The 26367-nt window shown below is 33.5% G+C and overlaps 2 protein-coding genes and 1 pseudogene across 3 annotated transcripts; 1 reads left to right on the forward strand and 2 right to left on the reverse strand.

Moving 5' to 3' along the window:
- Positions 1-260: 260 nt before the first annotated feature.
- LOC143624749 (putative protein arginine N-methyltransferase 6) lies at positions 261-4364 on the forward strand. Its single transcript, XM_077095300.1, has 12 exons — positions 261-423; positions 2310-2375; positions 2720-2788; positions 2851-2886; positions 3010-3075; positions 3145-3213; positions 3300-3377; positions 3481-3559; positions 3641-3735; positions 3812-3896; positions 3978-4162; positions 4228-4364. The coding sequence occupies exons 6-12, from the start codon at positions 3190-3192 to the stop codon at positions 4348-4350; spliced, it is 669 nt and encodes a 222-aa protein (XP_076951415.1). The 5' UTR covers positions 261-423; positions 2310-2375; positions 2720-2788; positions 2851-2886; positions 3010-3075; positions 3145-3189; the 3' UTR covers positions 4351-4364.
- Positions 4365-5369: 1005 nt separating this feature from the next.
- Positions 5370-8517, reverse strand: LOC143624750 (ribose-phosphate pyrophosphokinase 4-like). Its single transcript, XM_077095301.1, has 7 exons — positions 8396-8517; positions 6696-7011; positions 6504-6599; positions 6015-6083; positions 5802-5930; positions 5629-5728; positions 5370-5536 (listed from the first exon to the last, which is right to left on the reverse strand). Exons 1-7 carry the CDS (start codon positions 8509-8511, stop codon positions 5403-5405), a joined length of 960 nt encoding a protein of 319 aa, XP_076951416.1. The 5' UTR covers positions 8512-8517; the 3' UTR covers positions 5370-5402.
- Positions 8518-22973: 14456 nt separating this feature from the next.
- On the reverse strand, positions 22974-25665 carry LOC143624783 (caffeic acid 3-O-methyltransferase-like; annotated as a pseudogene). Its single transcript, XR_013152172.1, has 5 exons — positions 25248-25665; positions 24538-24849; positions 24409-24473; positions 24020-24331; positions 22974-23000 (listed from the first exon to the last, which is right to left on the reverse strand). The product of XR_013152172.1 is annotated as a caffeic acid 3-O-methyltransferase-like (transcript).
- Positions 25666-26367: the final 702 nt, after the last annotated feature.

The following is a 26367-nucleotide window of genomic DNA, read 5'->3' on the forward strand; positions in this document are numbered from 1 at the left end:
CTTTGACTACGTGGTTAGAATCTCTTTACGTAGATAGACTATTTTGGTCATTTTCCCAAATAAAAATCCAAATAGATCCATTTCAAAATTCAAAACATTGATAACAAATAACCCAACCCAAAGGAAGTCCCAAACACAAGGACATTGTACTTTGCTTTAGTTAACAAACAAACAAACATTAACCCCTCGTACTTCCAAACACATTAAACCACAAACATCGACGGCAGACATGTCTTCTTCACCACCGGCTAGAATTACAGTAACGGCCACCACCAATCAGATCACATGAAGCCATGGAAGCCATCTCATAGGTCAACTCGTAGTAGGGTTCATCATGACATACAGACGCCTCCTTGTACGGATTTTGATAAGGCTTACTTTCAGTCTTATTCTCATGTTGGTATTCACGAAGAGATGATTAAGGTACTGATTAGTTTTATGTCTACATTTTAATTTTATTATTGTTTCAGTTTTACTTGTCTTTCTATTATTATTGTTGTTGTTGTTGTTGTTATTATTATTATTATTGTTATTTTGTTTTCCCTATTTTTGTTTGTATTTGTATAGACAAAATCATATTACTAAACACAAATTTGTGCACACTTTAAAAAAGTGCATAACCTTTATTTGTCTCTGCAACAAATCCTATTCCCGAACAGTGGCGAAGCTCGGACGAGAACGCTAGGTGCTGGACTCAAAATGTATTAGAAAATTTTCATAAAGGGGGTCCGGCCTCAATTTTTTGGTCGAAAACGGGTAAAGTTACACTATGTATAAAATTTTTTGAGCTAGAAGCGAATAAATTTACACAGCACAAAAAACCAGGCGGGGGGGGGGGGGGGGTGGGGTGGGGGGCTCACTATGCTTCGCCATGAGTCAAATCCTGCTTAATCTAGTCATCTGCTCATCCCATGTCAATTTGGGTAATTGGGTCTGACTCCGCTTATTAGGGGGGTGCTTAGTGCGGTTTAGTTCAGTTTGTAACTAAAACCGAACCAAAAACCAAACTTTCGGTTTTATGATTTATTAAAACTGTTTGGTTTCGATTTTGGATGCGGTTTTTTCGGTTTTGCTAATCGAGCCAAAACTTTTTGGGCCAAAAAAAAAAAACTAGACCCATGATATTGAAACCGGGCATGATATTTTTTTTCTTTAAATGAATAGTTAATAGAATATTGAATATTTGGACCTCAAATATTAAAAGCTAATAAAAGATACATTTAAAATCAAAATCAAAGCTAAAAGTACCAGTATTATTAGTTATTAACTTATTAACCATATGCAGAAACCAAATGTATTTGTTATTAACCTTATGCTAAAACTAAACAAATAATCGACAGATTTCGTTTTAATGGTTATGGTTAAGATATTATGGTTATTTCATTTTTTTTGTTATTTCAGTTCGGTTTTTTCAGTTCTTAACAAAATACAAAACCGAACCAAAACCAGTATTTCGGTTTTTGCTAAAGTTCAAAACCGAACCGCCGGTTTCTAATTCAGTTTGGTTTTTTTTTGGATTTGTCGGTTTTGGTTCGGTTTTTTCGGTTTTGTGCACGCCCTTACTGCTTCTCCTTTCCTCCAATGTGATGGTTTACACAGTTCACAGTTCTTACTGTGCTGTCATTTGTCTTCTCTGTACATGTCCAAACCATCTCAATTTCTGTTACCTTGTCTTATCCAAAACGCGTACCTTCCCAATTTTTTTTTTTTTTGAAAAACTTCGTTTCTTATTTGGTCAAACCTTTCGTGGGCACACATATGCCTCGACATCCTCATCTCTGCGACATGTAGTTTTCTTGCCTGTGCTTTTTTGATGGCCCAACATTTGGTTTGATAGAGCATAGTTGGGCGAAGTGGCGAACTGCAACCCTATATTATTTTCCCTTTAATCCTGTTGAGAATCTCTTGTCGTGCAATACTCCTCTAATTGCTCTACGCTTGTAGCAACGAATGCGCTTTAGATCGGCACGTACTTAGACCTTTTCTCTCTAAAGCTACTTGCCACTTCGCTAACCTTTGATTCAGGTCTCGATTATCATCCGCTACCGTATGTGCATTTTAGCATCCATAAAGATTCATGTTTCTTACATTTAAGAGAGTACTAGTATACCATGAGAAATTTTGCTTTCATTTATATTTTTCTAGCATTCACATTACTTTTGTTATATGGAATTGCAGCATGTTGCTATAGCCTATATCAGTTTTATTAAGTTTGGTTATGCAGAATAGACTATACAATTTCAGTTATGATTGTTCAAGCGGAAATTAATTTCCACTATTTACGTTTTCGTCATTCTTATATACTGCAGGATCGTGTGTGAACAGAAACTTACAGGACTGCTATTTTACAACATCAGAGTCATATTGAAGGAAAAGTAAGAAAAGTTATTGTATTAAATTTATACTTAACATTTAATGGAATTTTGTTCATGGTATTGCCATGGATATATAAAATGCCTTTGTTTTGGAGGGGCTGGTTTAAATTATGTAATATGGTATAATCTGTGTGCACACGCTTTGTTCAAATAATGAATCATGTTCAATAAATTATAAAACTTGCATACCATCTATAGCATCTTCATCTGCAGAACCTCATGCAAAATAGCCGATGGTTCTTGTATTCTAGTTTTAGATATGAAACACGGATATGAAGTTCGTCTTCTTTTCACTGTCTTTTGTTTCTGACTTCATAATATTATTGCTATCACTTGTGTCATAGGTGGTTGTAGATGTTGGCTGTGGCACTGGCATTCTCTCAATATTTTGTGCTCAAGCAGGCGCAAAACGAGTAAGATCTTTTAAGCATTAAATGACTATTTTTTTACAATGTTAACCTTTATGTTTTAACAGGTTTATGCAGTCGATGCCAGTGAGATAGCATTGCAGGTATGTTTACTCAATTTCTAACAGTTTACGATAATGTTGTTAACAATATTTTCATCATATTTAATTCATCTAGACAAAAAGGATAATTTTGAATTTAATGTTTTGTTAAAAAATTTGAACCAGGCAAATGAAGTTGTCAAGGCGAACAAACTTTCTGACAAAATTATTGTTTTACACGGACGTGTTGAGGTACTTAAGTTTGATATAATTCATATTTTTTTACCGTCCAAATAATGAGATTTTATCGTCTGCGTGCAGGATGTTCAAATTGATGAAGAGGTTGATGTTATAATCTCCGAGTGGATGGGTTATATGCTTCTCTATGAGGTAACTGTTTTTATTATTTATATACTTTCATGTTATTCCTGAGTTTATGATTCTATTTTGTATCTAATATTATTGTTGTATTGCAGAGCATGCTTGGGAGTGTTATTATTGCCAGAGACCGCTGGTTAAAACCTGGTGGTCTTATCCTTCCTTCTAACGCAGTGGTATATGCTCTTATATCTTTATTATCGTCAACGGTTATAACTTATAATCTTATCTTTAAACAATATAATTAAATTTTAATTATTTTCATTGTATTTACTGCAGCTATACATGGCTCCCATTACACATCCTAACAGATATGCAGAAAGTGTTGATTTTTGGCGCAATGTCTATGGAATTGACAGTGAGTGAAAATTTTTCTATATGCATGAATGCATGTATAAGTAATAATTCTATTTGTATATTGTATTTTCTATTATTACAGTGTCTCCGATATTACCATTGGCAAAACAGTGCGCGTTTGAAGAGCCATCCGTGGAGACAATTAGTGGAGAAAATGTTCTTACATGGCCACATGTGGTTAGTTTCTTTTCATATTTATAATATTAATGTTTTTGCGTCATATATTTTTATTATTTTGTTTAACTGGAAACAGGTGAAGCATGTCGATTGCTATACGATCACAATTAAAGAGTTAGAATCTGTTACATCAAGCTTTAAATTTCAATCTATGATGCGAGGTAAATAAAGTCCCTAAATTTTTATTGGCAACTTAATTCGATACTAGTTTAACTAATTCTTTTCTTTTGTTATTATTTCAGCTTCTTTCAATGGGTTTGCATTCTGGTTCGATGTCGAGTTTAGTGGGCCCGCTAATACTGCTGAGTCAGCTTCAGTTGACGAGTCAACTAAAACAACTGGTGGTCAAAGAAGGAAACGGGCCAATCCTGATGAAGCACTTGTTTTGTCAACCGCACCCGAGGACCCTCCTACACATTGGCAACAGGTACTCTTAGGTTTCCTTTTTAATATTTTGCGGTACTTTTTATTAATTTTTAATTTTTTTGGCAGACGATGGTGTATTTTTATGAACCGATAGATATAGAGCAGGATCAGGTTATTGATGGTTCTGTTACATTAACACAAAGCAAAGAGAACGCTCGGTTCATGAACATTCATCTTGAATACGCGTGAGTTGCTCATTCTTTGTTAAATGCTAATATAACCTAGTGATTGTTACTGTAACGATATTAGTTGTTTGGATATTTGTTTCTTGCAGGTCGGTGGGCGGTCTTTTGTAAAAGAAAGCGTGTTGCGCTGACCAAGTTAGAGTTGACATTGTAGTTCATGCGGTTCATTGTTTTTTGACCATGAAGCCTTGAAGGAAATCTGTGTTTGCTTTTTTTAGGTAGGCCGAAATTGTGGGGGAGTGTAAGATTTTGTTATGGATTAACAGGACAGGTCGGTTTAGGTACGTTTTCTCATTTCTGATCTTTATTGGTCGTTTAAAACGGACTTGTTCCTCATCTTGAGTCATCAGTACATGTAAGATGGGGATGCTAAAAGGTTCGTATTCGTGGATTGACGGGTCAAACCTGAATATGACACAAATCTGAAACTGTCAACACATAATATGTACATGTATTCATGGGTTGACATAAACATGATATGCTTAATTTAAATAAATTGGAGTCTAAAGAGGAATTTAATTTGTAAAAAAATTGTACGACAAAAAATACAATCTATCATCATGGCCATCATGTGCTGGTTGCACCACTGCCAGTGACGCCAACACTGCTGCTTCTGCAACCCAACCAATATCTACCACTGCCACATCAACCACCCCATCGTCACCACAACTGGGCAGCCATGACTGGGTGCTGGCGGCAGTAAAATCTTCACACCCCCTTTGTACGACCCTGTGAGGAGGTTGTTCGATGAGCTTGATTAACTCACCCATGACGGACCTAAAACAGTTTGACATGCAGTCAAGATTGCCAAGATTTAACTTTCTGGCGACTACACACTGGTTTACAAAAGTTTATTAATGCTCAACACAACACCTTTCTTCAACACTTAAAAGAGCAAAATAGATCAAGCATTAGTACCTCTAGAATCTGTCATATGCCTTATCCCTTAATAACAAAATGTCAAAATGACGACAACTGTTAAATTAAACATTTTTCTCCCCTCCTAAACTCTTAGGCTTTTGCCAAGCATCATCGCCTCGGGCAATGAATGATACATCATATCTGAAGTGCATCTGCAATAGATCCAGCCAAACTTATGACTTCAAAAGGAGCTTTGTTTGCAATCTCTTTAACAGTATTAGCGCACGAATCTGTGACCCAAAAGTACTCTAACGCTTTCTTCGAGTTTTCTGCACACAAATATAAATATAATAAATGAATACATCACATTATTTACTTATTTCTTATAACATAAACTATGAGATAGAGATATCAATCTAACCACCGTCTTTGTGAACGAATCTCTCCCATGACTTTTTAGGGAACACTGCATGAGTGACATAAGCGCTAACTTTGTTTGCTCCATGAGCCGCCAAAACTTTCTGCATCACAAAAAATATATACGAGACAAATTAACGAGAATGCGTTTAGCAAAGATTTTAAATATTAACGTACCTGACATTCGATCAAAGTGCCTCCGGATTGAACTAAATCATCAACGATTACTACATGGCGACCAGCAGGATCACCTTCTTTCAGCCTAACGATCCGTTTATCACCTTCACGAACTTTTGCACAAACCACCTGTTATTGACAATAATATACTTTATGAAAATAGAAAAGAAACTTAAATTTATTTACTATTTTAAGAAAAAAGGTTAAACTTACGGTGGGAAAGTGATCCAACAGTTTGTGGAATCGCTTCCAAGCTCCATCATCTGGAAACGCGATCACAACCTGGAGATTTATATAAAAAGTAAAAACATAAAAATTAATATCAAGTGTATCCACTCAAAAAACTAAAAACTTCGTATTTACCTATCTCATTAAATAGTAAATACAATTTATAATATGACGATTATACCCTTCTCTTTTCTTATAGTTCAAACTTGCATATCCAAATGCAAGATTTAAGGAAAGGGTATAAATGTCATAAATTTGAAAATGGGTATGTTTGATGTTATGATTTTTATTGGGTAAAATGACCAAAAAAAAACAAGGTAATTAAATTTTACTTCTACCCCTCGAAAATATGAAAGTTATTATTTGACCCCTAACTAATCAAACGCATAATCGAATTTTCCATACACTAAAACCACTTAACGATTATTAACTTTAAAATGCAAATCCAAACAGCCCTTAATATATACTACTAACATTATCAGCATCGGGAAGTTGTTGAAGACGTTGCTTCAAAAGAGGCATCCCGGTTTCAAAACAAGGTAAAACATGGTCCCCAAAGTAAAATCTTTCCTGCAAAGATACAATTTTTATTAAAACCATTAAAAGTTAAGCAATTATCCAACTAACCAATATAAATCTTGAACTGTTTTCTACTAAGAAACCGACCTGCAAAGCATGTATGTCATAAATAACTAAACTCGTGGGCCCGCCTCTTGACACGGGAATATTTGACAATATTCGTGCCATTGTAAATGCAGTTGCTACATCTCCCTCCTCTTCCATTCTTTCAAAAGAACCCGTCGGAAAAAACGGTAACACCAATGTGAAAGAAGCAACAAAAAGCCTCGGGAGTGCAAATATAACAGAAAGTTGTTCAAAAATGACAGCTGGTGAGCTGAACGATGCGAGAAATGCAACATGTTGGCCTCTGATATCTTTAGCATTGTTTATGAATAAATTAGGGAACCCGTCATCAAAACTCCTAAAAACATGGAATATACAGTCAAAATTATGATTTTGAAAGTAAAATGTAACAAAACAATTAGATAATCAAAATTAATTTCATACTTTCACTAAAAACTATTAAACTAAGCATAAATAACAGATTAACTAGTAAGATGCAAGCTTTATCTATCTTTTCAAGCAATCTGAATGTTCTAATATGTAAAGATACAAACTTTATCATCATTTTAAGCAATCTGAATGTTTTAATTTAGTAAAGATCGAAACAGCCCCTAATGCATTTCAGAATATACATTGGTTTTTAAAATTCATTGTCATTAGACATTAGCTAAACCTTAAACCCAAATCACGCCACAACTAGTAAAGATACAAACTTTATCATCTTTTCAAGCAAACTGAATGATTTAACTTGTAAAGACTAAAGGTACAAACCTAATAATCATTTAAAGCAATCAAAGTGTTTAATTTAATAAAGATCCAAACAGTCCCAATGTATATCAAAATTTACATTGTATTTTTAGGATATTTAAAGTTCAATATATTCGAATAACCCCTAAACGGGCTGCAACTAGAAAAGAAACAAGCTTTATAACCTTTTCAAGCAATCTAAATGTTTTGATTTAATAAAATTCCAAACAGCCCCTAATGTAATTCAAAATTTAAATTGTATTTTCGGGATACTTGAAGTTCAGTATGATCGAATAATCCCTAAACGGGCTGAAACTAGTAAAGATACAAACTTGATCATCTTTTTAATAAATCTGAATGCTTTTATTTAATAAAGATCCAAATAGACCCAAATACTTTACAGAATTTAAATTAAAGTTTTAGGATTTTAAAGTTTCAGTATCATCGGATAAACCCTAAACCCCGAACCCTAATCTGGTTGCAACTAGTAAGGATACAAACTTTATCATCTTTTCAAGCAATCTGAATGTTTTAACTTGTAAAGATACAAATTTTATCATCTTTTTAAGCAATCTGAATATTTTGATTTAATAAAGATCCAAACAGCCCCTAATACATTTCAGATTTTACATTATATTTCTAGGGTTTTTAAAGTTTCAGTATCATCCAATAGACCCTAAACCCTAAACCTTAATCTGGCTGCAACTAGTAAAGATACAAACTTTATCATCTTTTCAAGCAACCTGAATGTTTTAACTTAGTAAATATCCAAAAACCCCCTAATGTATTTCACAATATATATTGTACTTCAAGAATTTTAAAGTTCAATATTATTCAATAAATCCTAAACCCTAAACCCGAATACGGGCTGCAAATAATAAAGATGCAAACTTTATCATCTTTTCAATCAACTTAAAAGTTTCAATTTCTAAATATCAAAGCTGCAATAATAACAACACCCAGCAATAATATTAATATCCATTTTGCAATAATACCTCCAGTTGATGGATTGGAGCTGAATAAGACCCGATAGATCTGAAATCTTGCGAGCAAGTTCTTGAGATTCAACACAGTAGAATAAAAGCACTTGCTTTTTATTGGGTTTCTCCATTTTCACAAATATGCTTCAAGATTTGCTGTTACAAGGGTTTTGACGATTATGTCACCCCAGTCAACACAATTGTAAAAAACCGGTTCAGACTATAAACCGTTTTAAGAGGAAAACAGTTTTAACCTATCAAATTGATTCGGGTTGAGTTATAAACAGAGTTGGGGTAAAAAAAAGTTGGGTTTTTTTTTTTTTTTTTGCATGTTTTCAAATCGGGTCGGGTTCAAAACCGATTGTTGCTGGTTTGGGTTGTTTCCGAACATACCAAACTAGGCCTTTTTTTTTAAATGAAGTGGGCTGGTTTAGAAACTGATTTACTGAACCCAGGCCGGTTTTATATTTTACATCATTAATTATGTCATATTTTTTTTCGTATATTATATTTGAAGTTTTTACTCATAATTTGCTATGGCTAGTTAGATAATGTTAAAAGTGTAAATGAGCTAGTGGTGGAGTAAGTGAGAGACTTAGACTAGACGAGTATGCGACATTCACCAGTTGGATTCTTGAACTGAACGAGTTTTATCTTACTGTACTGTCGTGTCTTAGGAGAGTGGTCACCGATGTTGGCCTTAGTTTGGGGTTTTTTCCCGGATCGAAAGACGAGTGTATCCCGATGCGATAAGTTTAACTAGTAGCCCATTTAAATGATTTGTTGACCGTTAAAAAAACAAGCGATAAATAAATTATTGCTCAATCTTATATGCTTTATGTATCTATACTATATAATAAATAAAATTTTTCTCTTGCCATATATCATTCTTTTATGCATTATTACATTTTCTTTCCCACCTCTCTCTCCTATTAATTATACATTAATATATATTTTTTGTTTAATGATTTTTCTAATTGCTTTTACAAAATGTATTTTATTTAAAAAAAACGTTAGGTTTGTTTATAAAACATTTTTATAACTGAACATTTTCATCATTTAACTTGTCTATGCATTCTTACATTTTTTTCCCACCTTTCTCTCCTATTAATTATACATTAATATATATTTTTGTTTAATGATTTTTCTAATTGCCTTTACAAAATGTATTTTATTTAAAAAAAACGTTAGGTCTGTTTATAAAACATTTTTATAACTGAACATTTTCATTATTTAACTTGTCTAATATAAATTATATCGTTTATATATATATATAAGAAAACATTTACATATATATGAAACATTTTAACTCCTAAAGCTTACTTAACGGGTCACTGTTAAAAACACGTGAATCTTTAACTCAACCCAACTTGCCCCCCCCCCCCCCCCCGGTAATTGTAATCTCTTTATTTCTATCCATATATTGCCGATCAAAACTTTATTGATTCTCTTTTACTGCACATTCTTCGACTGATTGAAAGCTTTCTTCTAGTGATGACTGGTTCGTGTTGTTCCGATTATACCGTTTATGCTCTCATAATTCTATTTTACTTTAGTTGTTACTATATTATTAGTGTATCGTTTAATGATGTATCGAAAGAAGTATTTAGAGATTTATGATTTACTCTTAAGATTGTGAACAGTAGTTGTAATTTAACTTCATACTTGTTTAATACATTACTCAACTTTATTTATTAAAAATTATCAGTTACAGAATTTAATTTGTCAAACCCATGTAAGACATGAGTACTTAACCTAGTTTATATATGCATACATGTTTTTGTGTCATGTTAATGGATACACAAGTTGAAGGCTGTCGGTGGAAATGTTCAATCCGAATACAACTTACATAAATATATTTTATATCTATTAAAAGCATTAACTCTAACTTGCCTAACTTAACCCATATCTTTAATATTGGTTTTAAATAATTTCAACTATATTCTATTGACAAATAATAGCCCTAACTTTAAACTTTACTGGTGACTAGTGAAGATCCGAATCTAATAACATGTTAAAAAGACACATCTAAAAATTGGTCACCAGATGTAGGCACAAAGGGCTCCAAAGGCTCTCTAGGATTTTCATATGTATCTAGAGCCTTGCATTTATTCTTTTTCCTTTCTTGAGCAGATCATAATTTTGGCCTCAAGCATGAAATTTTTATCTCGAGCATATCTTTTCCCGCGCATCTCTTTACTCATGAACATGTCTAGGTGCTCATGAAGATAGCCTCATACTTGTGCTCGTGAACAAAAGTTTGTGTTTGAAATATTTCAAGTTTTTGGAAGGTTTTTAGATATTTGATGTAGTTGACTATCAATAGTTAAGCGTGCTAAGTTTGGTACAAGTCTTGATTCGTGTTTATCCGTTGACTTTTTGGCATGATGAAAAGACGCATCTACTCTTGCTTATGTTAATTGATGCTATTCACATGTCGCAAGGAATTGTTTCAGTCTCATTATTATTATTATTATTATTATTATTATTATTATTATTATTATTATTATTATTATTATTATTATTATTATTATTATATCAACCCGTGGTTTCTCACTCAACATGTGTTGTTGACAAATTAATTTTATGCATATTGCAGGTTGTTATCTTAGATGAATTGAAGTAGAAAATTTAGATTGGACTTAGGATAAAAGAAAGAAATATTTGTTGTATTGTGATCGATGTAAATGTTTTGGATTATTTTGTTTTGTGAAACACTTGTACATGATGATTTGAATGAAAAAAAAATAGATATTGACTATTATTATTATCTTTAGTTTCTTTGAGCTATGATACAAATATTGTCTGCCGTTAGGTTGAGGTGTGACAGTCAATTCCATCGGTTCTACGTATGGACACTTGCGGAGATGCCCATACAAGATGCGTATTTACCTTTGTCTATCACTAATAAAATATCATCTCTGAGGATATCTAAAAACCATGACCAGGATTTATAACTTTCAGATTCCACAATTGCGTATGCAAATGGAAATATACCATTGTTACCATCCATACCAATAGCCATCAAGATCTGACCAGAAAATGGACCTTTGATGAAACACCCATCTAACCCAACTATATCTCGTTCACACATCTTAAACCCTCTTTTCATTGAGGTAAAACGTATGTATATTCTTCTAAATTGGCTAGTAGTGCTTTCAAGGGTACCATGTTCCACATCTATTCTTATAGTGCTAAAAGGATTAGCTCTCAATATTTCATCACAATAGTCTCTCAGCTTATGATACTGATGTTATAATATCCTACCTTCTTCTTTGTAGCCATCATCCTTGCTCTACGAATTTTGTGGATTAAACATGTGTCTGGAGTTGATTTGGACTAAGTTTTGTAGATCATGCATGGCTATTTATGGATTTATGCAAGAATCGGCCCAATCTCCTTGGCTAGAGTGGTCATAGTCAATATACAAAGTTCTCTTGTTTGCACACTATCATGAGTTTTATTTATGGTCTCCACGCACCACTCATGCTTGTCAGATTGCCTTGAGATCTAAATTGCAAAAGGTTAAGTGGATTTAGTGGACTTTTCGGGGTTTGCTTTTGGGCCTATGGAACTTCCTTTACCTTCATTATTTGGACCATTGCCATTTGCCCTCTTGGGGTTTTCATTAGTTGTCCATAGGACTCCTCCCCCCCTCCCCCCTCCCAATTTAATTATGAACTCGGACTCTTACCCAAACACACAAATCTTTACCTAAAAGATTTGCTTAATTACAAAAGATTTAACAATTTCATTAATGGTCTCCTTATTTGGGAAGCGTTGCCCAACATAGAAAGGAAGATCAGCAATGGTATTTCTAAGAATTTGATTATTTCTCCTTCTTACCCTAGCCGCCACCTTTTGCAAAGGTGTGGCAGAATCATCATCCTCATAATCAACATTAGCCTGAACTTCATTTTTGCTAACCTCATAATCAATTAGCATTAATTTGACTCATGCCAACATGATTGTCCTCTAACACATTATACTCATCATCTTGAATATAATCAGGACCGTCTTCATCAATATCCTCATGTTCATCACCATCCTCTTCATCTTCATCCTTTGCTTCAACAGAAGATGAAGCTGATTTGGTGGTGGAAATGAGAAAATTGAACTAAAATTTGATAGTTCAACTGTATTCGGTACAACTAGTCTCAAATCCATGACTTTCTGTAAAATTCTGTTCTCCAAATATATACGTGAATTCCAATGTTCAACGCATATATCAATGAGCTTAACACCAACCCTTACTTGAGAAACATAGTTCGGAAGTCACTGTAATCACCCAAAGGGTTAATCCCATAATCCATATACACATGTGGCTCCTTATAATGAAAGTAAAAAACAAAATCACTTGGGTATCCTAGAGCCTTAAGTATCACTTCCAACACATTAGTGGCTTAGTGCCAAAATCCTCAGTATCAACACTATCAATGTACTATACCTTACCTTCTACATATTCCATATTTGGATATGGAGTAAAGTTACCCCCATGGAAAACCTTAATTGTAAACAGTGTGGTATGCCCATCACCTGTAGTATCGATAAAATCACAATTTTAAACATTGTGGTAATCACCTGTTTTAAACACTCAAGCAAAAAAATAATAATAATAAAAAATAAAAAAAATCGAAATCTACTTACCATACATAGAGTATGGGTCGAACAGGGGAAGATGCTCCTCCTCAGGTAGACGTACAACACCAGCCATTACACAGAAACAATATCCAGTTTGTAGATACAGAGTATGTGTTCATTGAAAATCGATACCTCAAGGTCCAACACTGCAAATCTTTGAAGAATCGCTTAAGTGAATCAAAATTATGTTCATCCTAGGGTTCAAAATCGTTTTTACACAGACTTTTTAGACGGCCAACCAAACACTTGATAGGATGGCAAATCCAATTGCAAAAAAGGACCACCACAGGTGTGATACCAGCAAAAAATTCACCACAGGAGTCAAAACTGCAATTAAATCTTTTTTAAAAACTACTTTTAAAGAATCGTAAGTCATTTTAAAAAAATAATAATAAAAAATTCCTTTTTGAACTTAAATAAGTAATCCTTTTCACCCTCAATTTCCTGTAAAACTTTAATTTTGAAACCATAATTTTGTCTCCGAATTTTCTCAAATGTAATTGATATGTTCATGGTTTTTATTTCTCAAACAGCTTGAAATCATTCAAATCATGGTTCTCATTCACGACCTAAAAGTGATTACAAAAGCAAGTATCTATAGACTAACATATGCGCTACACTAAGAAACATATGCGCTAATATCGGCAAGCGTATATGTACATATACGCTACCACTAATACATATACGCTAACATTCCTTACACGCTATATATCAACATATACGGGAAGTAACATATGCGTTAGATATCAACACAGCTTTATGTTGTTCAAAACTTCCTTTCTCCGCTTGACATAAAAGTAATACTTAATGTTTATTCTTTTTTAATACCCTTGAGTGTTGAGTGATTCTCAAACTAGTGTGCTAAATAGAAAACTTTTTCACTACTATTTTCGTAACGACTATTTGCAGTGAAATGTGATTTATGATGTGCACTAAAATAAATCAACCTAATTTTGTTACGTATATGTAAACTTTCATATACTAATATATATTTTAATCTTATTATATAGTAACTTAAAATCTACTTATAACATTTATATTTATTCTTTTTAAGTACTATATGCATGGATATAGACCCACACGCCAATGCTATTCTTAAAACACACATAAGTGATGATCCATATATGTGCAAACAAATAGAGTCGTATTTCCACTGTTATAAGACAAACTTTTTCATTTATCATTATAATTATATTTATAGGATCGAGTAACACTAACTCAACGTCACATGGTACAATGGTGAGGCTCGTGAAATCGCATGCTATGATCTTTTATACAATCCTTTTGGTGGTCGTCGTGTGCCATCAATGTAAGTTTTCATCGCCTAACCATTTTATCATCTCATATTTTTAAGGTAAAATATTATCATATTATGATTTATAGGTGTAGAACATAAACATAGTGATATAAGAGCATTTGGGGTTCCACCACCAAAAAATTGTGCTCCACATTGTGAGATTGATCTCAGTAAACGTAATCATTGTTGTTGCGGTGACCTTCGTGATTTGAGCAAGTGCAGCATTAATTCAGATCAATGTGAACGGGTTTGTAAAAGTCGTACGAGAAGCTGTTGTGCTCCAAAACAATTATTTGTATTATTATGAAGTAATTATGTACATTGAAGAAACGATACGTCTTTATTCTACATAACTGTTTTACTCGTATTTTTAACCTTAGAATGTATATATAGGCGCTTCAGAGATGAATTTACCTCTCGAGTTAACCAAAACACATTGATCTCAAATCAATTGCGCAATTGCAATCGTGGAATCAATCATAATGATCAAGTGCATAATATTAATATGACATGAAGTATGAATCAATTTTTGTCCTTAGTTTTATTAACGCAAATCGTACTTAAATAGCAAAACGATAATTAAGAAATGAGTAGCATAGGCGCAAAGCTAAACATGAAATTGCGGAATGGATGAAGAGAACATGTATGCAATAGTAGTGATCTTGGCCTTGCTTTGCCAGCGTTCTCGTCAGCAACTGTTGAGAGTATTCTACTAAGCTAAGCTAGAGGTTGGCAACTATAAGAAAGATTGAACAGTAGGTTATTGTACAAATGACACGCACTAAGCGTAAAAGTTTCATTATAAATTGTGTGATTATTTTATAAGTTGGTATACTTTTCACACGTTGCGTAACTAGTTGACTTTTATGCATAATTTAGTTACGTCATGCGTAATTATGGCGCAAAAAGCACATATATCAATCATTACACGTCTTTAAAAAAATTATTTTCTCTCTCAATCTTATTTTTAATTAAATTTAGGGTATATTTGGTTGTAGGTAATGAAATAAATATGAAATGAAATTGAAGAAGGAATGAAATGAACCATTCAATTCCTTTGTTTTGTTTGGTTAACCTATGGGAATGAAATGAATTATTACTTTATGTTGTTTGGTATCGTAAAAAATTGTATGATTGAAATAGAAATAATAAAAAACTCCTATCTCAAAATAATTTTTTTACAAAAAAAAAATCGCAATGGCGATGGTGGTGGTGTTAGTTCCGGCGACGAAAATGGTGACGGCAGTGACGACAGTGGAAGTGGGGGTGGCGGTGGTCAAGCGGTGGTAGCATTGGTAGTGATGGCGATGGTAGGGTGCGGTGATGGTCAGGCGGCGGCGGTGATAATGTTTTAGGTGGTTACAGCAACGATGGTGGCGACGGCAGTGGTGGTAAGGTGGTGGTGGCAGAGGCGGTGATGGTGGCGATGGTGGCGGTAAGGTGTCGGTGATGGCGATGTAGTGGTAGTTGTTGTTAGGTGGTGATTGTGTTGTTGAGAAAGTAGGGTGAAGGAGCAATGAAATGAAAAAAAAAGGGGGGGGGGGTAGGAATGAATGGTTTTAATGGAATGAGATTCCATGTATAATGGATGAATCCATTACATTAAGCAACCAAACACCACTTTTTCATTCCTACGTAATGAATCATTCCATTCCCCCAATCATTCATGCATACCAAACGTTCTCTTAATCTCAGCCACAAATTCAATACTTATTTAATTGATTGTGTGTTCCATGCTAGTTTTTAAAGTTTTTACAACTCACCATGTTGGTTTTTATTTTAATGAAACCGAGATTCTATATAAACATTTTGGGTTTTTTTTACTTTTTTATTTTTGCAATTTTTTGGCTTTATAATTTTTTTAATTACTTTTAATATTTTTTCTTGGAGACATTATTTTGTGTTCCAAAATGATTCTCAGAGTTCTTAATTTTCAAATGGTTCTCACACGTTCCAATCATATATATATGTATATATATATGTGTATATATATATGTATATATATATGTGTATATATATATGTATATATATATATGTATATATATATGTATATATATATAGGGGAGTTATCGTACAAAGTAAAAAATGGTACTAAACGTACGAACTGAACAAAAATTGAAATTTGGGTGGGGTCTTAGTCGTAAATAACAGGAAATTGATTCTTCACGCTCCACAAATAAACATCACTCTACGTCTTCATCAAATTTAATAACTTCCATCAAATTATTTCCCAAATTCCAACAAAATCGTTCGGTATCTTCATCAAATTAATTTGATTTTAGAATCAGAATCATGAGCCGTACACTTCAATTTGAGTTTTGGGATCGTTCATGTAGGTCCCGAAACCGGATCCGACAACGAACGTTTTTGTTCTTGATAAGTGCTCGAAACGGGTGCGGTAAATCAAACGACTGAACATAAATAATATAAAAATAAAATAAATGAACGATCTCGTTGTCGGTTAAAGATTTGATATATTAAGAAACGAACCTACCCATCCCAAAGTGAGCTCCCCTTGGGTGGATGATTTACACCATACAAACACACACATAAACTAACAACATAAGGCTCTATTTATAGCCAAACAACTAACATTCTAGAAGCTTTCCCCGTTGAAGCTAAACACGCGCCCCGAAGCTCTTGTTTCGTGTCTGGTTTTGCTCGCCGACATTAAATATTATCTTGACCATACATATATAACGGGTTTCGTCATTTGATATCGCAGGTCACTTAAATTGGCCTTACAATCACCCCCTTGACTTGTGATCTCAAAACTTTGTCAAACCGTGTCTCGCATCTTCACAAATCACCTAATAAACCGAAGCCTCTTCGTTTCAATTCACCCTCTTAAGGTATTACCCACCTATATTTAATGTTGAAGTAGGTCTCGCTTCTTTGTCCGCTCTCTCGGATCTTAAGTTGTATATAGGCATGAGATGAGCTCGAATATCCACAAATCAATCTCGAATTACTGGCTTCATCGATCAAATGACAAAACTTATTAATTCCTCTTTAAATCCAAATCCATATCCAATTTGTTCAAAGTTCACCCCACGGGTCCAACTTCTCGAAGGTATTGAAAATAATATAGAAATAACAAGCTTTGAACACGGTCCAACAATGATGAAAATCCGATCATTTTGACTTTTTTCAGTTTGGTCAACACGCAAACAATTATTTATTGGCAAAAAAAAAAATGAACCTTGTAAACACTTTCCAACGATTTCAACAGCCCACAACCATAATCAAGCCCAAAAGAAACCTAGATAAATGTTCAGCCCAACACCATTGACCAAAGACTAGGAGGCTTAATCCATAAATAATGTTGGCCCAAACAAACTAATGAAGCCCAAAGAAAAGAGTTATACCATGTAATGTGGCCCAAGATGCAGCCCATATACACATTAGCACATGTGAATCTGGCCTCAAGCAGAAACCCTAGCAGCTTCTTAGGACAGCAGCCAAATGCTTACATTGTACACCAGCCTTCGAAGGTCTCCGACAATATACTCAATCGGAAAATGTATTCCGACATCCTTCAAATCCGATCAAATAAACGAACAACTGATGTACACCGATACTATGTCATCGGCAACCATCACACATCATTGTCCCGTCATCAGTCGTCATCCTTCATCTACTCCTACAACACCGCCACCACCAACTGTCACTGGCCAATTGTTGACGGAAAACTAAGCCGGATATTCGGTTCCATCGTGTTGGCAAGAAAAACATTCATGACATCTGGTGATGTGTTTATCATGAGATCCAAAAAAGAGTTTCGAATATTGGCGCCCATCAGTTTCCGGTAGCAGAGGCTGATGCGATGGTGGTTACAGCTGGTGGAGGTGGTTGGAGGGATGATGGTGGTCGGAGTGAAAGAAGTGGCATTGGTGCTTTGACGATTTTTTAAAACCTCTTCCTTCTTCATCATTTCGCCGTCATACTCACCTAACAAAAATCAACGAATCCGCCGCCGCCATAAACACCGGAACTCAATTTTCGGCCACCAAACCCACAACCATTGTCTTCATCCCACAGTCGCAACAATCAGAGATAACCGACACTTATGTCAGAGTTTGATGTACGTCTCCAATATCTAGAATCGTCGCCGGAGAAGAACCATAAGCTTGCCGGAATTTCGGTGTATGGCGAAACGATTCCCAAAACGCCCGGATATGGCACTTGTAGATCCCGAACATCCGGATCTACAAGGAGAAGCTTCAAACACGCTTATTTCCAACTTTGTTTCTAGATCTAGAAACTTTATTTTCTAACTTCGACGGGTTTTAACGTCTCGGTTCGGGTAATAGCGGAAATATAACCCTGAATATCAAGAACAAAGTTGAATCATAAGATCCGACGACGAACGACTTTGTTCTTGATAAGCGCTCGAGACGGGTGTGGCGAAATCAAACAACCAAACAAAATAATATAACGATAATATAAATAGTGAACGACTCCATTGTCGGTTTCAAAAGATGAAACATATATTAATAAACGAACCGACCCCACCCAAGGTGAGCTCCCCTTGGGTGGGTTGAAAACACCATCAAACACACACATAAGATAACAACATAAGGCTCTATTTATAGCCAAACAACTAACATTCTAGAAGCTTTCCCCGTTGAAGCTAAACGCGCGTCTCGAAGCTCTGATTTCGTGTCCGGTTTTGCTCGCCGACATTAAATATTAATCTTGACCATAAATATATAACGGGTTTCGTCATTTGATATCGCAAGTCATTTAAATTGGCCTTACAGTTCAATTGAGCCCACGTAATGTGATAACCAGTCGATTAAAGATTTTAAAGTTTTTAGGGTTTTTAAAGGATGCTCAAATGTAGAAGACGATATGATAATTACTCTACTAGAGTAATTATTTATATAACTAGAGTAATTATGAAATCAAACAAATTATAAACCCATTTGTTTCACAAATTACTCTACTTATAAATGTTGATTACTCTACTTTTATATATAATTACGCTACTTGAAAATAAAAATTACTCTATTTGTAATAAAATTATATTATTTGTAATTGAAAATTGCTCTACTTATAATAAAAATTACATTACTTGAAATTGAAAATTACTCTAATTTATGTTAACTCATAATACCAGTTAAATAATTACTCTACTTATGACAAAAGTTACTCTAATTACATGTTTAGATCATCATATCCAATAATATAATTACTCTACTTAGGAAAATAATTCTTCTAGTTATCATATGAAAACCATTTAATTACAAAAATGCCACCTTCAGAAATTTGTGAAACCTTCAATTCGCACGTTTTGTACAATATTTTAGTTTGTATTTAATCCAACCTATATATATATATATATATATATATATATATATATAGAGGGTAAAGATTCTAAGAAAAACATTGGAAAATTTGAGAACTTTAAAAACCATTTTGGACCACTAAAAAAAATCTCTAAAAATTATAAAACAAAAAAAAAACAAAAATTTAAAAAAAGTAAAAAAACCAAAATTATTATATTTCATTCCGGTTTCATTAAATAAAAAATAAAAATAAATACCGAATTTTTTTTCTTTTTAATTCATATTATACCTATACACATATGTATAGTTTTATTTAATCTCTAGTTACGTAATGTACACATATGTACATTATCATTTATCTTAAATTATACATATGCGTATAGAAAAAAAACATATGTGTATATATATCTACATATTATACATATATGTATAATTTAGCTAAACCAAGAATTTTTTTTTAGAAACCGGGATGATAAATAAAAACTTTGGCTTTTTTACTTTTTTTATTTTTGTGTTTTTTTTTGTTTTATGATTTTTTTTTATTTTTGAGTTTTTTTTTGTGGTCCAAAATGGTTCTCATAGTTTTCAATTCCCAAAAAGTTCTCGCATGATCTTGATCATATATATATGTGTGTGTGTGTATATATACTAGATTTTATCCCCCGTATTACGGGGGTTGTTTTACATTATTCGTTTTAATATATATATATATATATATATATTTGGATTTTAATTTTATTTATTGTAAGAAAATTAATAATTAATATACTCGAGGTTTGATGATAAAATGGTTTCACAAATAAATGATATGTTATAATTCGATTTAAAAGCTATATGGGTTTGGTGATACCCATTTCCCGTTTATTTTCTTTATTATAAAATTGTATCTTAATTATAAATAATATCTTTTTTTAAATAAAACATGATATTAATTTTTAGTATATCCCTATTTTATAGGATTTTCATATCAAATATTTTATGAAATTAATTTTTAATATAACGAGATGTTATAGCCCATTTAAGAGCTATATGGGTTTAGTGAGACCTTTACCCGTGAATTCAGGTCAAATGCGTGAGAAGCCTTCATTTACAAATAAAGTAATCTGATGACTTGAGAGAATGGTTGTGTTTACATTTTTCGTTTTTTAATATTTATTTTTTGGATTTTAATTTTCATTATTGTAAGAAAGTTAATAAAATACTTAGGGTTTGATGATGAAATAGTTTCATAAATAAATGATATGTTATAACCCGTTTAAAAGCTATCTGGATTTGGTGACCTATGACCCGCTTATGTTTTTTTACTATAAAATTGTTTATTAATTATAAATAATATATTTTTCTTTTTAAATTTGATATTGAATTTTAGTATATCCTTATTTTATAGGATTTTCATATCAAATAATTGGTAAGATTAATTTATTATTTAATGAGATGTTATAACCCGTTTAAGAGCTATCTGGTTTTGGTAAGACCCATACCCATAAATTTGGGTTAAATCAATGAGAGGTCTCCATTTAAAAATCAAGTAATCTGGTGGCTTACATAAAAGGAGGGAACGACCACATCGCGACACGTAGGATTTTAGGGTTTTCATTTATATATATATTATAGATATATATATAAAGAGAGAGAGAGAGAGAGACTATTGGATGAAAAACAACATATAGGGGTAGGATGGTCATGAAAAATCATAGTTTTGGAATTAAAATCAAAATTAATTGAGATTCCTTCTTTTATGATTCATTTAATCATAAATTCTAAATTGATCGCACAATGATTAGATTATGCTTTTAAAATTGTTCTACAACATTCATCAGTTTATTCTTCAATATTACATATAGAAAATTAATGCTGAATAACACAATAAGATAAACAAAAACATAATAGCCAAAATTAGTCTAATTTTTTGATTAACCAAAAACATAGTTTATACAACAATGATGAACTAAAACACAATAAGATGAACAAAAACACAATAAGTGCAATCACTCTAAATTATCCATAACCAAAACATATACATACATTAATGATGAACTAAAACGCAATAAGATGAATAAACCAACTAAATCACAACTTTAAACTTTCTTCAGCATGCTTACAAGCAGATCCATCAACAGATTGTAAAATCAATTTGAATTCCAATGCCATAAATAGTCGTAAATACTCGTCCGAGGTTGTTGCCTTGCCTATATCCCAGTTGACCAAAAATCACACAACTATTGTCCTTCAAGTCAGAATACAACACACCAACTCATCAGTTTAGTGTACGTGTTTATGTAACAATTACAAAATTCAGAATACAACGCACCAACTAATCTGTTTTAGTGTGTTTCTCCAAGGATGGAAAGATTTTGAACTTTACTCAACCGATCAACACGACAAAACCTTAGAAATTTGGGTTTTTCAAATAAAAGGTAAAATCAAACAATAACATAAACACACGTTAATTCTTCATCACCAGGCTTAGCGCATTAGTTGGGGGTTTCTTCTCCATTATCTTCAAGAAGACAAAAAAAGTATGCTAATTTAACAATACTAACCAGAAACGTAGTGTTGGAAAAACACTCTGATTATTAATCAACGGAATGATTTTGCCCTATGATAACTAACAAGATTTTATTGTCGATTCAAGAATGAGGATTCGTAAGGATGAAGAACACACCTTTTCCTGATCTCATGAAGTTCAAAAACCACTTCATAAATTACGAAATAGATGTGAGTAAGAAGTTATAATGATTGAAAAAAAGTAGGAGCTGCCATAGATAATGAGTTGACGGCTGCATGTGTCTATAACAATATGAAATTTTTTACCCCTTATTTCCTATAATAATGCCTTAAAGTAAAACAAACCTATAATTTAAACAAATTTCCAACTAAACCATTGGATCAACCCATCCAACACTCTAGATCCCTTCCTACACTTATTAGACGACATACATAACCTTTTAGAATAACCCCAACTTATAAGAGTTCAAATTTAAAGACAAGCTTTTTAAGAAGTGTAAGATTATAACTGTCATTTTTTAAAGAGTTAAGTGTAAAATACACCTATGTGGTCAACACCACTCTAGAGCACATGTGGTGACCTTTTCGCAGTTTGAGCACCCGAATCATGTATTTTGACACAATTTGAACCCTATGTGAACCCCACGTTTACAAACTGTTAGAATTTGTGTGAAAAGATAATAACACCACTACAGTTTGCAACCCTATGGTTGATGTTATTAACATTTGCACCCCTATTCGTTTTTCCCTCCGCAATATACTAAAACCACCATCACCTCCACCTCCACTATAGGGTCCTCCGGCCACCCTCATCACCATCATAAAATTATCTTAAACTAGTTAAATTAGCTTTGTATTAAAAAAGATTGAGCATGAAGGTTACCTGAATAAAACAATATACAAACAAAACAGAACATAAAGGCTACACAACATATGATTAATTAAATTAAAACTAGGATTGAGAGCCCACGATCGTATCTGTAAGTTGCGCACTGACTCGCATAGGAGATGAAAATTCGGCCGTCAGCGTTTATTATTACTGTAACATAGATCGCAAACTTCGTTCACATGAATTTGCTTTATCTATGTTTCATACGTGAACCGTTTTAAAAACCACAATAACCCGCTTTAAATAGTCAATGCATCATCCGTTGCAAACTTAATCGGTGTAAAAATAAACCTCATTTATAGTGGTTAAATATGAACCGGTATAAATAAGGCTCTGTTAAAGCGGTTGAAGTAGAACAACTTATCTTTCAATTTCACATCGGGCAATTGAATAATTACTTTTTTAGTACATCTCACCTACAACGGTTTTGGCATTAACCACTTTATTTGATATTCTTTTTTCTTTTTCATAAATCATTTACAGCGGTGTTGTGTACATCCATTCCTGATATTATTTCCAAACAAAATTTTCTTATAAATATGGCTCTTGATTAGTTTGAATGACTTTTCTATATTTTTTATTTCAAATTCGAACTGACAATACAAAATAAATGAGTAAGGTGGTCCTTTGCCAACTCCTCTACTTATTCATTGATGATCAAAATTAATAACCAAACCAACCGTGCACACCACTTATGTCTACACAAACATATAAGCGTAGGTGAACATACATACAACATACTTTGTAACACACACATAGTAAGTACATGCCACGTATACACATTCATATACGAGCATATAAGCGTAGGTGAACATACATAGTAAGCACTCAATGGAAACTTAAATCACACATAAAAAGTGGGGATTGGTGTTGCTACTTGTAGAACTCCATGCAGTGGCGGATCCAGGAATTTTTTTTAGGTGGTTCCCTCTTAATTTATAAGGTGGTTCCTACGCGTCTTCTATATATCCGTACACTATTATTTCGAAACTCGGGTGGTTCCGGGGAACCACCCGTTTGTATGCTGGATCCGCCCCTGACTCCATGACCCAGAAATTGTAAACAAGGCATACTTTTCTTATGCCATTGAAGCCAGCACATTTAGCCAATGCTAGAAATTCATCCTCTGTGCGCTCCTTTCCTCCGGGATCTTGTGTCATCATGATCGCATCTATACTGCTATTAACTTGAACACAAGCACTTGTATCTGGTAAAAAAGGAAGAATTGCATCAACTACAATAACCTTCCCATCTTGTTGCAACGCCTTGTAGCAGTTCTTTAATAGCACTTCACAATGCTCGTCACTCCAATCATGAAGTATCCACTATATGATAAATTAAATAATCAGTTATTCAAATACAATTCAATTCAATCAAACAAAACATGTTTGTTTCAAAATACCTTCATAAAAATAGCATCGCCTTCTGGCACATTTTGAAACATATCTCCCCCCACATGTTCTACACCTAGATTTATAATAAACAAAATAAGATTGATTTTATATGGTATCGAAACAAGGAACAAACATACCAGGATAGACCGATGCGTGTTGTATCACATGTGGCAAATCGTAGTTAATTCCTTTAATAGAAGGATATTTAGATACTATCATATTCATGGTGATTCCTAAACCACCACCAACGTCAACCACGCGCTTGAGTTTATCAAATCCTTGGTAACGCCTTGAGGACTTCCTTGACCACAATAGTCGAATGATTCACCATGGATTTGTTGAAAATCTCGTTGAAACTTTCATTTACTGCTGGATATTCAAATGTATTTGCTCCATGAACCTTGTCAAATGGAATACCTCCTTCAAGCACGCAATTTGGAAGCTCAAACCTGAGATGGTGAAAAACAAGATTAGTAACGCGTGTACTACACAGTGCCGGCTCATCGGTAAGCCTACTAAAGGCATTGCTTTAGGCCTCCCATTTATAAAGGACTCATTTCTTTATAGATACTACTCATATGTATTAAGTTATGTTTACCTATCTAACTATCTTGCCTACCATAAAAAATATTTTTGAAAAGACGAATATTAACTTATGTTTTTTACTCTGCTAACTAAGGATCTTAGTTTATTGTTGTCAATTTCAAATCCAAATAAACACATAGGGTTTATAACAATGAAATTCTAAAAAGGCCTCGGTATTAGTTAAACTTCTTTTAGGCCTCTGAAAAAGTTGAGCTGGCCCTGGCACTAGACTTCATCTGTTAGCAATCCAACAGTGACTTACCAACTCTTGGTGAACACTTCGCCCGTTATCAATTCCATCAAGGGGCCTAGTGACACTCCATCCTCGTTTGGGAATAAGTATTTGGCAACGGGAGCTAGACCATAAACCCTTACCGGCTTCAACTCCTTCACCCTTTGAGTGCAACTCACAACCGAATGACTGGCTAGCAAATGAAGCATCCTGTCTAGCATAGCAGGGGCATGAGGGTTAACGATTAACGGGATGCGATCTCCTGAGCTGACAATTGGGCATCAGGTCCGGCCTCCGCAATAGCCTCCAGGACTTTGAGCTTAACTGAAGCCACAAGCACCATTGCCAAAGATGTGGAGGCAACCAATTGCATTGCGCAAGTGAATTGCTCCTCATCGGTATCTAGTTTCTCAGTGTCCATTGTATAAGTTATATGCTAGATGCTGCTTCTCATTCGTTATATATATACACATATATGCACGAGTTTGTTATGAATGGTTTTTAAATTGTGTGGGTTGAGTGTTACGAAACATATTGTTATAGAAATAATGAAAACGACATAAATACTTTGTTAAATCATCTCAATTATTGAAAAGCTTTCTTAAAGTGATAAACATGGCCTGCCAATAGTTTTATTATATACAAGAGATTGATTAAAAATTAAAATGCTGGTGTTATAAACGTGAATAACTTTAATTAGTAGTATAAACATGAAGCTGATGAAGCATATACACATATTACAATTTTATTGCATTTATTAATGTCATTGTTTTCTTTACCTGCCTAAGACTTTTTTGTGGTCGCTTAAGTCAGCTCCGAACTCATCCAATATTATTGTGCCATGCATTGCTGACTGGACACTTGCTGAAGTCACTGCTGAAGCCGCCTAAGCCTGTTGTGGTCCAGGCGAACGTTGGCTTCAGCGAATTTTCTAATTTTGTTTTTTTAATATAACATAATAATATAAGTAAAAAAAACTAATTTATATAATAAAAAAAACATTAAACATCCTAATAACATAAAAAAAATACAAATTAAAAAAAAATAAACCTCCTAAAAATATAAAAAAATTATAAATTTAAGAATAAAAATACAAATTTATTCCCAATCTCCGCCGCCTCCTGCTCTTGGCCTTTGTTCTTGATCTGCT

The sequence above is a fragment of the Bidens hawaiensis genome, unplaced genomic scaffold, assembly GCF_021521415.1.
Source record: "Bidens hawaiensis isolate Kalapana, Puna unplaced genomic scaffold, B.hawaiensis_p1.1 tig00003961_1, whole genome shotgun sequence".
Lineage (NCBI taxonomy): Eukaryota > Viridiplantae > Streptophyta > Magnoliopsida > Asterales > Asteraceae > Bidens > Bidens hawaiensis.